The sequence below is a fragment of the Natrix helvetica genome (genome assembly GCF_964273705.1).
Source record: "Natrix helvetica genome assembly, chromosome: 2".
NCBI classification, from domain to species: Eukaryota; Metazoa; Chordata; class Lepidosauria; order Squamata; family Natricidae; genus Natrix; species Natrix helvetica.
Window position 1 is genome coordinate 220,722,191 of NC_138552.1, and position 14,395 is coordinate 220,736,585.

The window sequence follows — 14,395 nt, forward strand, 5'->3', positions numbered from 1 at the left end:
CTTTATACATCAGGTGACATTTTTGAACAGCATACAGATAGTCCTCAATTTACAACTACAATTGAGACCAAAATTACTGTTGCTAAGTGAGATTTTGCCCATTTTATGACCTTTCTTGCCACAGTTGTTAAGGGAATTACTTCAGTTGTTAAATTAGTGACACAGTTGCTAAGTGAATCTGGCTTCCTCATTGGCTTGCATGTCAGAAGATCACAAAATGTGATCATATGACCCTGGGAACACTGCAATCGTCATAAATATGAGTCAGTTGCCAAACATCTGAATTTTGATCATTTGACCATGGGGATGCTGCAATGGTCGTAAGTGTGAAAAATAATCATAAGTAATTTTCTTCAGTGCTGTTGTACCTTTGAACAGTCCCTAAGAGAATTATCTATAGTGTGTACATCTCTTGTTGAAGAAACTTTCTGTTTGTAAATAGGATTGGTAGAAATTTAAAAACAGAGACAGAGATCTCAACTATATGGAAACAAAAGCAATAGGTGTGTTGAAAAAATAGATCATAATCTTCCTTGCAAAAAAGAATATTCAGACATAATGTTATACTTCAAAGGCAATATTTTTTACAAAAATTATTTTATTGGCAGTGTAAAAATTATTTGATTACAGTGTAAACTTTCTTTGTCACCTGAACTTGAAATAACACTGGTTACTGTTTTTAAAGAAGCACCTTTTGTCTGTTTCAGCAGTTATTTTAACTTACAGTTTCAGATATTTCTAACAGAATGAAAAAAAAATTAAATGTATTAAAAGTTATACAAAAGTTATATCGAATTTAAACATTTAATATAGTATTTTAGATTTCAATGATAAATATAACATGAAAATGTAATCAGAGACTTAATATTGGCTCTGCTTTCCTTACATGGAAGTCTGGTGAGCTATGATTTCTGATGCATATTTTATTTTCTTAAAAAAATAAATTGCTGTCTTTTAGGACGGCTATCTTGACAAATCTGATTTGCTTGTTGGGCTGTAGATATACTTTACCACAGAAGCAAACCTTCGTAAACCATTTGGAAATATTTTTATTAACCCACAGATTGTGGGTTATAAGACTCTACTTTGTTAATTTGAAGGCTAGCAAGTGGCACAGAAAATCTACTCCTTTTTTCTTAATATCAAGGAAATCATAGAATAAACACAATGACTAAAGAAAATAATTCATCTACCTAGTGGGTGGTTTCACAAATAGTAATTGTTCTTGCCATATGTAACTAAAAAGCAAATCTAAATTGGAAACAAAGAAACTACAAGTAGTCCTCATTTAGTGACTGCAATTGATCCAATGACTTAGTTAAGTGAAATAGACAATACGTGGACATACAGTATGTCAGAAAGAAGAGAGAGACACTGCAAAGATCACTGCCTTCTCCTTCAGAAAGGTTGTCTCATACAGTGTCCTGTGCCTGGTTTTCTTCTCCTTGCAGAGAGATTGCTTAATCGAGCTATTATTGAGTTGCTTTTCTCCATAGCCCAGCACTTCCCTAAAAAGTGCTAACCCTTTTGAGAGCTGTATGCAACATAATTTCATTTTAATGTATGGCGGTTAGTGTACATTCAAAGTGACAATAAAGTGATTCTAAGACCTAAGTCTAACCCCAATTTAACAAGCTCATTCCCTCCAATGCTGGCAGTTGCTGCCTGAAACTGACCAGACTTTAATCAGTTTCTACACTAAAGGGGTAGAAATGGTTGGGAAATGATTTTTTTATCACCATTTATTATCACCATATTTATGAACAATCACTATCCAAGACAGTTACTAAATAAGGACTACCTCTGCTAGAAAAAAAGGATATAAAATTTATGAAGTATATTTGACAAATTTTCATCTGAAACTATTTTCCCACTGTTAACACTTTTTGCTGTTCAATGCAGACATCAACAAGGTCCTACCAAAGAGCAAAGGAATTCTGCAATCATTTGCTAAAGGCTGTTTATTCTTCTACTGAAATTAGACAAATAACTCATATATATCCTTTTACTTCCACAATTTCTTTCTGCAAAATTAAGTTGGGGAAAAGATAGCATTAAGAGAATTACACAGAGATGTTGTCAATTTTTAATATCACCCTGCTTTAACCTTCTTAATAGAGCATCTAATCTTATTTGTATTCTCAAGGGTTCTGTGGAAAAGTGATTGTACTTAAGATATTTGGCATAAAAACATGAGATTCTCTTTGGCTTAGGTAGCTGATTATCATTACAAATAAACTCCTACATTTTGGGCTTCAAGTCATTTCATTAAATTCCTTCTTGGTGTTTTATTGCCCAGCGTTCAGTTGTACAAGTTATACGTTATACATGAGTTGCCAAAATATGAATCCATACTAAATAAACATGGATGTTTAATATTTGATTCTCTTGTGCTTTGTAACATCCTGTTACCATAATTCATACAATAACTGGTTTAGACGGTTTTATTTAACTGGCACAATTACAGCTAGTTGTTATATTTTGTGTTCTTTTGTTTCTTTTTTAAAAAGGAATGTATAAGAAGTGGCTGGAGAGAAGTGCCAATATTCGATGTGCTTCAGGCTCCAAGGGAAAGAGTAGTGATTATCTTAGAAATCTTTCCATTATCTTAAGGAAACTTGCTGCTTACTTAGTGGCAGTGTAGTTCCCCAGGGAGGAGGGAGTTACAGTTTTCAGTTCCTTTCTATACAATCCACTCCAATGATGTTATCTGGGCATCGGCAAGAACGGCCTCCTGGGGTAGCCAGACATAGATGAGTACATCCTCCATTGTTCAAGGAACAGTAGTTATGTCCTGCAAAATATATATGCCAGCTTAATGAATCCAAATTATTTATTTATTAAAGAAAGCCTTTTTACAATGGTGGCAAATATCTGTAGCTCAGGTAGAGGAGGAGGGTGGAGATTCATTCTCCGAGCTTTTGGGTTTGTTTCTGAATGTTTCATTACCAGGCTAGGTAACAACTTCAGTGGAGTTTAGGCCCTTATAAACAGAGGAACACTGATATTTACATTCCCTAAACTCAGCTGAAGTTATTACCTAGCCTGGTAACAAAACACCTGGAAACCAACTCACAATCTCGGAGAACAAACCTCCACACTTTAAACATTTTGTGGTAAAACAAATATTAAACCAGCTTGCATACGTAAGCCACAATGTACCTTAGGAGAATCTTCTTTTACTGTCTACCGTTTGCATACAAAAATGAAGACCTTGGTTCTTTCAGAGAATCCAGTCTAAATATCTCGCAAACTGTGCGACAAACTATAATAATAATGGACTGGAAAATCTGTGTGTTTGGTTAATGAGCCGCATATCACAGGGAAAGATAACTAACTTGGGTAGTTCCTTCCTAGAATTCTTCTCAGCATTCTTGAATAATACTTGCCAAAACTCTATTAGTCAGCTCTGAAATGGCATTTTTGTCGCACAAGCTGTAACCAATACTCAAATTTCCCAAATATTAACCAAGAGTCTTGAATTTGCTTTTATAATAATTTTTACTTCATTCAATCCATCTTCTATTTTAGCTTTTTTTGCCTGTTTCACAATTGCACAAACAAGGTGATTTCCCCAAAATAAGACCCAACTGGAAAATAAGCCCTAACATGATTTTTCAGGATGCTCATAATATAAGCCCTATCCCAAAAATAAGCCCTGGTTAAGATTGTCAGTCAGACAGGCACATTTTGGTACTGTATTTCCCCAAAAATAAGGTCTAATCGGAAAATAAGTATGAATGTGTCTTTTGGAGCAAAAATTAATATAAGATCTGGTCTTATTTTGGGAGAAACACAGTAGGATAAGCAAAGAATAATTTAAGTTCTTTATTTCTAATTTCAGCAGAAAGCATGCCAAAAGCTTTTTATTCTTGATAGTGCTAAACTCTTCATGGCACTGATCAGTCATGAAAACTGACTAAAATTAAAAATGATACTCTACTAAAATATATTACCAAGCAGGAAAATCTAATATTTTCTGTTTGTTTTGGCTCTTCTAAAGTGATCGAAAAAAAGAAATGCAATGTACTATTATGAATGAGGCTGATTTTTATTGATAGTGGAATTTCTCCAGAGAATTTTCTGAAATCCATGGTGTATCTTCTTTCATATTTCAGCCTCTACAGTTTGTTATAATTTTTTAAAAACTCACACCATTACCTGCTGGACATTGAGCCAAGGCTGTAGTTATTCCATAAAGACGAGTGCGCTTATAGGGTTGAAAGTTATCATTCTCTTTAGAGATTGTACGATCCACTGCTACCACAGCATCTCTATGGCACACAAAATAGTGACATAAATAAAATATGAGATAATGGAGAAAGAAGGAGAGAAAAAATTACACCTAAATAAACCAAAACTTGTTGGCGTGCACACATACACCCACACACACCTCAGGAAATTTATTTCAGTTATCTGTCTGCAGTGGATGGAGTATTTTTAATATATAGATTTGTCCTAACTACATTTAAAGTCTTTATCAGTTATAAGAGGCTTGGAGGTGGGGGAGTAGAGACTATGAATAAGCACAGGCTTTTTTGTAAATAATACAAAACAAACAAAAACAGGTAAATCATACCTTCTCCAGTCAGTGTAAAATAAATTCTTCCCATAACTTGTGATGCTAAAAGGATATTGAATTCCTTCAAGGATCTTTCGACGGCTCTGTTGATTGAGATCCATACATTCTACTCGTTTGGTCCCTGCATGTGAAAAAAATAAGCTGGACTTTGCAAGAAACCGATGGCCCTTTTCTTTATAAGGTTTTAATTTAGCATTAATATATTCTCAGCTAAAGAAGATAGCTTCTCCACATATAATTTGTACATGATTATTTGAGGATCCCCCTCCCCTTTTGGATAAATACAGTATATATGCAGTACTATTATGGCTTCCTTTTCAATTCTTCTATATTAGCCAATGTCAAATCTGTCTACCTCTTGTCCAGACATTCACACTGAAAATATTAATTACAAAGTTTGCTTGCTGTCACACAGTTTTGTGTTGGACACCCAAAGAACAATGTAAATAAAACAAAGATTCTTAACATTTGCTTTCCTTGGCCCTTTCTGTATGCTTGAATCATTCTAGGGCTAACCATTACCCATTCCCATTATGGGTAATTTAACATAATGTGTTTTGTAATGACTGACGGTCCAGAGAATTTCAGATAGCAGACTTCCACAGCTGTGCCTTCAGACCTGAGAAATTAAAACTGGACTTTGATGAGAGGTTAGGAGTCACCTCTAAACCACTGCTATTTTGAAACAGAAAAGAAAAAGATAAGCAGCAGTAATTGTTGAGAACTGAGAAGTAGCACTATCATGACAACACCTCGATATTTTTATCACCCAGCTGTTCACTTATTTCATCAGTTTAATTCATTCTACAGTGCAAGACTTTACCTGCATCTACCCAGCACAGCAATGAAGAATAGGTGTCAAATGTCAGCCCATTTGGCAGTCCCAAATCATCCTTTACAAGAATTCTTCTATTGGTACCATCCATATAGGAAGTTTCAATTTTAGGAGCTTCTCTGTTCCAGTCTGTCCAGTAAAGGTTTCTGAGTGTATTGATAAAGACACATAAACAAACAAATAAATGTAATTGTGCATAAGGAGGGTATTGGTATTATGTAGTATTATTGCTAATAAAATTACATGGATATTTCCATTAAGGCACCAGGAGTCAAGCTTGACGTGGGGGAAATGGTACCTTTGCACAGTATTTTTCTCTTTATTTTATTTTGATAATAATTTAATCACAGATTGAGGTTCACAATAATTTGATCTCTGACTGGAGGTTCAATGTGTTATGTAAACAGCAGGTAAATCTTGAATTTATCTGCTATTTACATAACACAGTGAACCTCCAATCTCTCAATCACTTTTTAATCTAAGGCGCTGTGCAAACTCAAGTCAGGCAGGTAGTTTATACATTGAATCTGAATGAAGTTAGGTAATTTATAGTTCAGCATCACCTAAGGAAACAGCTATGTCAGCATACTGAGTGAACAATTTAAACCAGAGGTGTCAAACCCACGTCGTCACAGCGGCATCACATGACATATTGGGACTTTCCCCCCTTTCACTAAACCGTGCATGGGCGTGGCCAGTGCATGACGCATCCGGCCCACACGCGGGAAGTTTGACAGTCCTGAGTTAAGCCATCACATATTTTTAAAAAGAAAAATAGGACATAGCATATTATATTCAGCCAGTTGTGTGATTCTAATTCACGTTTAAATTTTAGTGTGTTTAGTATGTTGCATGATCTCAGCCAGTATGTTGTGGAAAACTAAAATTTGGGGTAAACCCAGAGCTCAGTGAACGGTCAGTGAGCCTTTCGTGTGAATACACCTTTTCTTCCCAAGGAAAAAAAGATCAGACCTTTAAAAAAATCACTTGTCTACCAAAACACAGGGAAAGTTTTTTCAGTAGCTAGAAAATTCTAGGCACTATATACCAAACACTAAAAACATTACACTGCTTCTTATTATTTGTTAATTTAGCATACTGCTTCTGTTACATACTAGCTTCAACTATAGTGGTTTCCACCAAGGTCCTCTGTTCCGGCGGGAACAGAGGTTTAATCTCATTGGTCGAAGGGTCTGACAGCTCCCTATAAAAGGGCTGCTGTCAGACTCAACATTTGCTGGATTGTCCTCACTTGTTGCATTTAATAAAGAGCTGTTGTTACCGTTAGCTGTGTGTGCCTATCCATTACCCGATCTAACAGCTTCCATTCTATATTTTTCTTCAGTTGTATAGCTTAATCCTTTTTGTTTGTTACAGAACTATAGTTAGATTTGTAGCCCACTATGGGACTAAGACTGTTGCCTGTTTTCAATTTAGGCTTTCATTTGAATTCATGAATTCAAATGATTTTATTAGTATGCTGTACAAGGTAGGTTGTGATTAGTGTGAGTTCAAGTACTGTAGTGTGATATTCGATTTAGTGCAATTTATAAATAGATACTAGGTATGTTTAATGTGAGCCAAAATTCAATTAGTGTGAGGCTGGCACACGCACAGTTAAAACTAGTGCATGCACAGCCTCCCTTAAACCATAGTTAACATATAGTTTGAATAAATAAAGACAAGATATAGAGGAGAGGTGATATTCAGCCAGTTCTGACAGGTTCTGGAGAACCAGTAGCGGAAATTTTTAATAGTTCAGAAAACCGGCAAATAGGCTGATCCTGCCCCTGCTGCCTCCTAGCTGATCTTCTTTTGTTGTCCTGAACAGGAGAACGGAGCTGCAAAGCAGGTTAGTGGGGTGGGGAGGGAATGGGCATTTTGCAGTATCCTTCCCCTGCCACGCCTACAAAGCCACGCCATGCCCACAGAATCAGTAGTAAAAGTTTTTGAATCCCACCACTGATATAGAGTCATCTCTCATCCCTTCACTGATCTGGAGCCAGTCTGCTTTCTCATGTCTCACCCTGTCCTGTATATAGGTTTCATCTAGGATTCCTATCTTCCTAAGGACATTCCACTATTTGGCACAGTCCACACAATTGAATGCCTTTCTATAACCAATGTTTCTTTAAATATCTCTTGGAGGGTTTTAGTTGTTGTTGTTGTTGATGTTAAATTCCTTCTTGAAATCATTTTTTCTCAGTGCTGGCTTCTCTTTCTTGGCAATCTTCATCATCTGTTCTGACAGTCAGTTTAGATTCTTGTTTTTCTTTGGCAGTTATTTTTCATGTTCATCCTTAATGACTTATTCTATTTCATTACACAGTTCACCTGGTTCTTTGTCAATGAGGTTTGGGGACTTCGGAGCAATTCCTGAACTTCTTGAAAATGCTGCAAATGGGGTCAAACTCTTATTGTGAAAACTGCTTGGCTTGTTCTTCCACTTTAGCTTGACTTAGAGCTTGCACATAAGAAGTTTGTGATCTGTTCCCCAATCAGCCCCTGGCTATGCCTCTGCTATTATAACTGAGCTCTTCCACTCCTTGTACCATTAATATGGTCAATTTCATTTCCATGCAACACTGGTCCAGTTTCACCAGGTTGTACCTGATGTGAGATACTCTTCTCACCTTTTCTAGTCTTGAGCTACTGCTGGATTCCCAATTGAAATCATTTGCATAGAAAACACAATCTCATACCGGCAGCTTCAGCTTGTATACAATATTAATTTTTGTAAGCTGCCCAGGGTCACCTCTAGACAAGATGTGTGGCACAAAAGTCAAATAAATAAATGTAACAGAAAGTCCCTAAGCTGATCCCTACACTGAAAGAATTTCAACATTCAAAGGATGGGTTCACACAACATATTACACTAAACCAGTGTTTCTCAAACTTGGCGACTTTAAGTCCTGTGGACTTCAACTCCCAGAATTCCCCAGCCAGCATAGCTAGCTTCAACTATAGTTGAAGCTAGCTTCAACTATAGCATAGCTGGCTGGGGAATTCTGGGAGTTGAAGTCCACAGGACTTAAAGTCGCCAAGTTTGAGAAACACTGCACTAAACTATAACAGACTGGAGAATTATAGTCAGGTTCTTATGGGATTCTACCCTTCTCTTACTATGCTGTGGGACAATTTATTTATTTGGCTATAACATGTTGTGGACTGATAGTTTTAGCATGGGAAAAACCCTGATATAGGTACTGAAGCAGCATGGGCAGTAGGAATAGGAAATAGATTAGAAATAAAATAACAGGATATTTATACATCCCTACCCCCTCACAGGATCTGCAACAATGGCTCGAGGATTCACCAGCTCAGTGTCAAACAATACACGTCGATGGGTGCCATCTACTTTGGCTACCTCTATTCTGTCAAGCTGAGAATCAGTCCAGAAGATGGTACGACCAAGGTGATCCAGTGCTATTCCTTCAGGACTTTCCAAATCTTGAAGAAAGAGATATGAAGAGAAAGCATCAATCAAATGGCATGGCTAACATTCAAAGCCATTTCTGAGGAAGTTTATTTTGTTCATGAGATCTTCCTTCCACATTTGGTCTCAAAAGTCTGAAGAGGGCTTGAGGCAGCCAATGTTACAATGGTAATACAGTACCCCAAACACAAAAAAATGCAGGGGTCCCTAATAATAAGAAAAATGTTGAGACCCTAGTGCCATATTTTTATGTATATCCAGTGTGGGTATTGAGGATTTTGAACCAATTTCCTCTGGAGTGGAATATCTCATCTTGCTCCAAGCAAATTCAAGGAAAGTACATGTTGGTTGTGAATAGGATTTCCTAAAAATCACAGCAATAACTCGTTAGCGGTAAGGCAAAGGCAGACTACTATTCTTAAAGATATCGAGAATATCGAGAAACTACATGGGATAAATTATTAAACAAAAATATACATTCTGTTGAAGAGAAGGTAAAAGGAAGCTACATTGGTGGAAGCATTGGTGGATTTCAACTGTTACTTCAATATATTAGAATTTCTTAGTTATGGATTTACAATAATTGTTGGAACACTTGCCCTAACCTTCAAATCAATTACTATAAGTAGTATAAGTACAATCTTGGGAAGAATATATTTCTTTTGTTAATTGACTGATACAATTTTGTTCTGCACTTCCTCAGGAGCTCACAGTAGTGAATAACACAATTGTTCTCTCACAACTTCCCTGTTGAGTAGTTTGAACTAAAGAGTGCCACTGGCCCAAAGCTATCTAGTAAACTCCAAGGTTCAGTGAGGCTTTAAATGTAGGTCTCCCCTAACCCTAAATTATAATGGTATAATATATTGTGGTACAGTATAAGTCACTATACCCATTAGTACTTATCATATTGTGACTTTTAACATTCTAATTAAAGCAAATACTGTAGGTTTATTCCATATAGACATCTACAAGGAAATATCTACACTGAGTGCCTGTAAAATTTCATAAATATGACAGTCTCTATTGTTTTTTACTAAAAGAAACAAAATGGGGCAAACTTATAAATATTTAAATATTGTCAATACGCACTTTTCTGATAGATATACAATACTATGATTTTAAACTATTGACTGAAAAACAAACAGAGGAACACCTATTTTGAGAACTTTTTAAAATCAATTGGTCTTTAGTCATCAGGAGAAAATTTAGAGTTCTAAGTAGCTAATTGTTTTGGAAAAGAGATTTCAGCTTTAGAAGAACTCCTAAAAATGTATGCAACTAGTTTTTCTTAGACAGTGACCAAGTCCAAGGCAACAGGAAATAGCAGATGATAACCTCTACACTGGCTCCAAGGACTGATCACAAACACAGATTGCATATAGACATCTTTTTAAAAGTTCAACATTCATTCAACTGTGCTGGATTTTTTTCAGCTCAAAAGGGTTTTGTTCTATTCAAGAGAGACTGACCACAATTTAGGCCAAGACTGTAAGCACATTCTGTTTTTAAATTAATGTTATACAACTTTTGGTTTGTTTTTTTTTTTAAAAAAAAAGTATACTGCAGTTTGCCTGTTAAAAATGTTAACACTATCTTTTATGTATACACTCCAGGACACTCCCGCTCCCTACTCCTTTTCTTATTTAAAATAAGATAAAAGGAGTACTGAACTTTTTCTTTTCTTTTCTTTTTTCAGGTTTTCAAACCTATGTTTTTGTGATGAAAAGTTTCTAGTTGATTAAACAAGCCAGTAAAAGTCACTAAGTTATTTGATTCTGCCCACATAGTTAATGAAATGGATGTAACCATTTTAAGACACTTATTACAGTATGTAACTCTTCCAATACTGTTACAAAATTTGATTGCTGTTTGATTATGAGACCACCTCGTAATCAGTCAGGCATAATCCACCCATGTTTTAATGCAATGACATTTATAACATTAAAACCGTTCCCCCATTTGATTGTAATGTTGGGATTATGCAAGAATGGAAAGGAGTTGAAGGTTCAGGGCACGATGCTCAAGTGAACAACTGCAGATGATTATAAAGGTCCCATCTGCTCAAGTGAACAACTGCAGATGATTATAAAGGTCATAGGCTACTCAGCTGACATAGAATCTAGGTTTTAATGGGATTTCACTGTGCAAAGCCACTTCTACTTATCAGGAAGGGGTTAATGCAGACTTCCCTGTGGAAACTCTTTCATAGAGGCAGCTGTGCTAGTGCTCTGTGGCCTTGTGAGAAACAGCAGCCAGAAGAGCTTCATCCAAGTTGGCACGTTTCTTACATACATTTTAAAAACTTTTTCTAAACAAGTCAGTAGGTTATTTGTTCTCATTGAGATTGAAATCTCCATTCTAGGCAATAACTCACACTGAGCTCGGGGATATTTACTTCTGAGTTATATATAAAGGGACAGCACTGTACATACAAATTAGGGTTAATAAAATAAGCCCCTGTAGCAATAGATGCAATCAAAATGACATGCAAAATTTTATAATAAAATTAGCTTAATACACATCACTTTAAAGAAATAAATTACAAATAAGTATATGTCTTAATTTGCCTGTTATGCTAAAATAACATTGAAAACTGTCAAAAGTTGAAAAATGCAATACATAATAGTGTTTTATTCCAAAATATTTTAAAAATAGCAAATCAAATCAGTATTTATTGATTTGGGAACAAAGTTATCCTAACATTAATCAGTACCATCAAGATAAAAACAGTCTGGTTTATCAACATTATCAACATGTCAATTCAAATCTACACAATTTTTCAAAGTTCTTGGTTGTACCTAATAAATATAACAATCAATGGATTCTTTAAACAGAGTAGCATTAGTACCATTCTACACTAAAGTTTCTTAGTTAAGTTTCCTGGATCTGGTTGCTTGTATGAGAACTTGAATAGCAGTAGCAGTAGCAGTAGTAGTAGTAGTAATAGACCAAGTGAATCTAATTAATCTAGTTGATTAGGTATTTTTCTGCAACTAAAAAGCTTTTTGATGCAGCAGAATGTTGAGCAATTTTTCTCCAAAAAGAGACAAATACTGCAATTCTCTATCTGTGCACTAATTTCAAACTTACCCCATAGGGCTGATTTTTTTAAAATCAAGATATTGTGAGAGGTTATGCTGAGGACTTCAACGTTAACTGTAGAAAGTCATCTTTCATCTTTGGAAATATACATTGGGTTCAGTGTGACATGGTGAGGAAGGAAATCTATAATTCCTACCTGTCTTTATGATGGATATTGGTTCTCCTCCACCAAGGCTTGCTCTACTGATGGATGGGCTGCTGATATCTGTCCAATAAACCATCTTCTCCAAGCAGTCATAAGCAACTCCAATAACAACTTTATCCTGCATTTTAAACAAACCATTACAAACTATTATATCATATTCATAATGCTAAAGAAATGGCTACGAATTTTGTGGCTTGAAAATTCTACAATGAATAGTAAGAGACTAGTGAGGAAATTCAAGGTTAAAGCCTTACATTCTAGTTCTAATGAAGTCTGACTTTATTTAGCATTTAAGAATCAGTCCAGGTGGGTTGAGTGCTGCCTTCTGGCTTAAGGCGATACCCAAGATCAGAAACAAATTGCATTATAGCAATAGAAAAGGAATAGGTTGTCACCTAAATCTTGGGACCCCTGTAATCCCAGCTAAAAAATGAAGTGACAGAACAGTAGGACTATTTCACCTAATATTGATTTCAGTCTTTCCCAATTTGATATTTGCAAATTCACACCAGGCTGTATTTATTCCATTCCCATTTCTAAAACCCAAGACTACAGCTTGGAAACAAAATGTCACTGAACCACTTAGAGACATAATATTCAACAATATTTTTTCTTTTAGGTAAAGATTGTGATTCAGTGGCATGCAGAAGCTCCAAATTTCTGCTCTATGTAGTTAAAAAGGATCTAATCAGAGCTAAGAAAAATTTCATGATGACGCCTTAGGATGTTGCCATTTGTGTGAAATCAATTGTTTGACCATCTATAAGGCAGGTTCCTATATTTAAGTGCCAAATACCAATTATAGATAGATTGGGCTTCTGGACAAATCAGAATATATTACACACAGTCATGAAAGAATAACTATTCTAATTAATTTGAGAATAAAAATCAATTCCCCTCAATCTTTGAGCTTGATGAAATTCTAGTTTCCCTGTCCTTTATTGCTCGTATTCTCTTCTCCATATCCAAATTTGTCATTCTAACACCTGTTGTCATTGAAACAATAAATTTCTTGGCACTATTTCATTAACCTCTCAACTTTGGGTAAAAAAGATATGTACAAATGTGGCATGAGTGTATAATTAGAGTACTGGAAATTAAGGGGAGAAATGCAACTTTGGTTGAATGTGCAGAATCAATTATTTCTATTAGCTTTTCAAAAAAAATACAATGCTAATCAACCCATTAAGAGGATCTGAACTATTTTAAATGATGAAGACTCTACTACAGCAATAGCGAACCTTTTTTGGCTTACGTGCCATAAGTGGGGGGAGCGTAGGGGGGGTCATGCGTGGGTAATGCAATGCGTGACCCCCCCCAGTGAGCATGTGCACATGACAGGCGCTCCCGCCCCATTTTCTGCATGCTTTTTTTGCCCTCCCCAGGCTCCCAAGGCTTTATAGGAGCCTGGGGAGGGCGAAAACACCTCCCCTGCCCCCCCGGAGTCCCTCTGGAGGCTTTAGGGACCTTCAGGAGGCTTCCCTGAAGCTTCCGGAGGGCAAAAAACGACCCTACGAGCAAACCGGAACTTCCAGTTTGCTCGTAGTGGCATTTTTAGTCCTCCAGAGGTTTCAGGGACCTTCAGGAGGCTTCCCTGAAGGAAAGATTGAACTCAGCTGGCCAGCGCAGGCATGCGTGCCCTGACAAATGGCTCCGTGTGCCACTTGTGGCACGCATGCCATAGGTTCGCCATCCCGGCTAGATAGCAAGAAACTCAGAGTAATTTCAGAAGAAAATGGGAGATTAGGGAAATACTTACTTAGGTCAGACACAGAGAAGAGACAAAAAAAGAAACCTATGACAGAATATAGACACTGACCACTTTACAGGAAACTATTAGCAATTATAACATTTACAGTAGAAATATAATTGCATCAAGAAAGGAAGTACTCGGGAAGAAGCTTGTATGTCCCATAAATTTTTATAGCTGTCTACAATGGCAGTTAAAATCCAAGAGTCTCAAACAATGGAAACTTTATAGGAGATCGTGACTTGCTTACAAAGCCAATAAAAATTATCTCCACATAGAGTAAATTTGCTTGTAAAAGTTTGGCCTGATTATCTCAGAAGCAAGATAACTTATAAAATACAATGCTTCAGGAACATTTTATTCCTTTGAGATCCCTGCCTTTCACGACAAATTCTAAATAAATATACATGCCACATATTTTTTAAGGTCAGGGTTCAAAAAATGTACTAGACACAAGGTTAAGTCTAGCCATTCAATATACAGTTGCTCCTAGAACTGGATTGGAGAGGCATTTTTCAAGGCATAGAAAAATAGAAATGGAT

The 14,395-nt window shown here is 36.2% G+C and overlaps 1 protein-coding gene across 2 annotated transcripts in view; it reads right to left on the minus strand.

Moving 5' to 3' along the window:
* Nucleotides 1–586: 586 nt before the first annotated feature.
* The window catches only part of NID1 (nidogen 1), a 49,541-nt gene continuing 35,732 nt past the window's right edge, over nt 587–14,395 (minus strand). For both annotated transcript variants that reach the window (XM_081940658.1, XM_081940657.1), the window contains exons 15-20: nt 12,095–12,221; nt 8,696–8,867; nt 5,406–5,563; nt 4,580–4,703; nt 4,162–4,274; nt 587–2,794 (exon numbers count right to left, since the gene is read on the minus strand). In XM_081940658.1, coding sequence (XP_081796784.1) covers nt 2,673–2,794; nt 4,162–4,274; nt 4,580–4,703; nt 5,406–5,563; nt 8,696–8,867; nt 12,095–12,221 — 816 coding nt within the window. In that variant the 3' untranslated portion in view covers nt 587–2,672. The remainder of the gene's footprint in view (nt 2,795–4,161; nt 4,275–4,579; nt 4,704–5,405; nt 5,564–8,695; nt 8,868–12,094; nt 12,222–14,395) is intronic.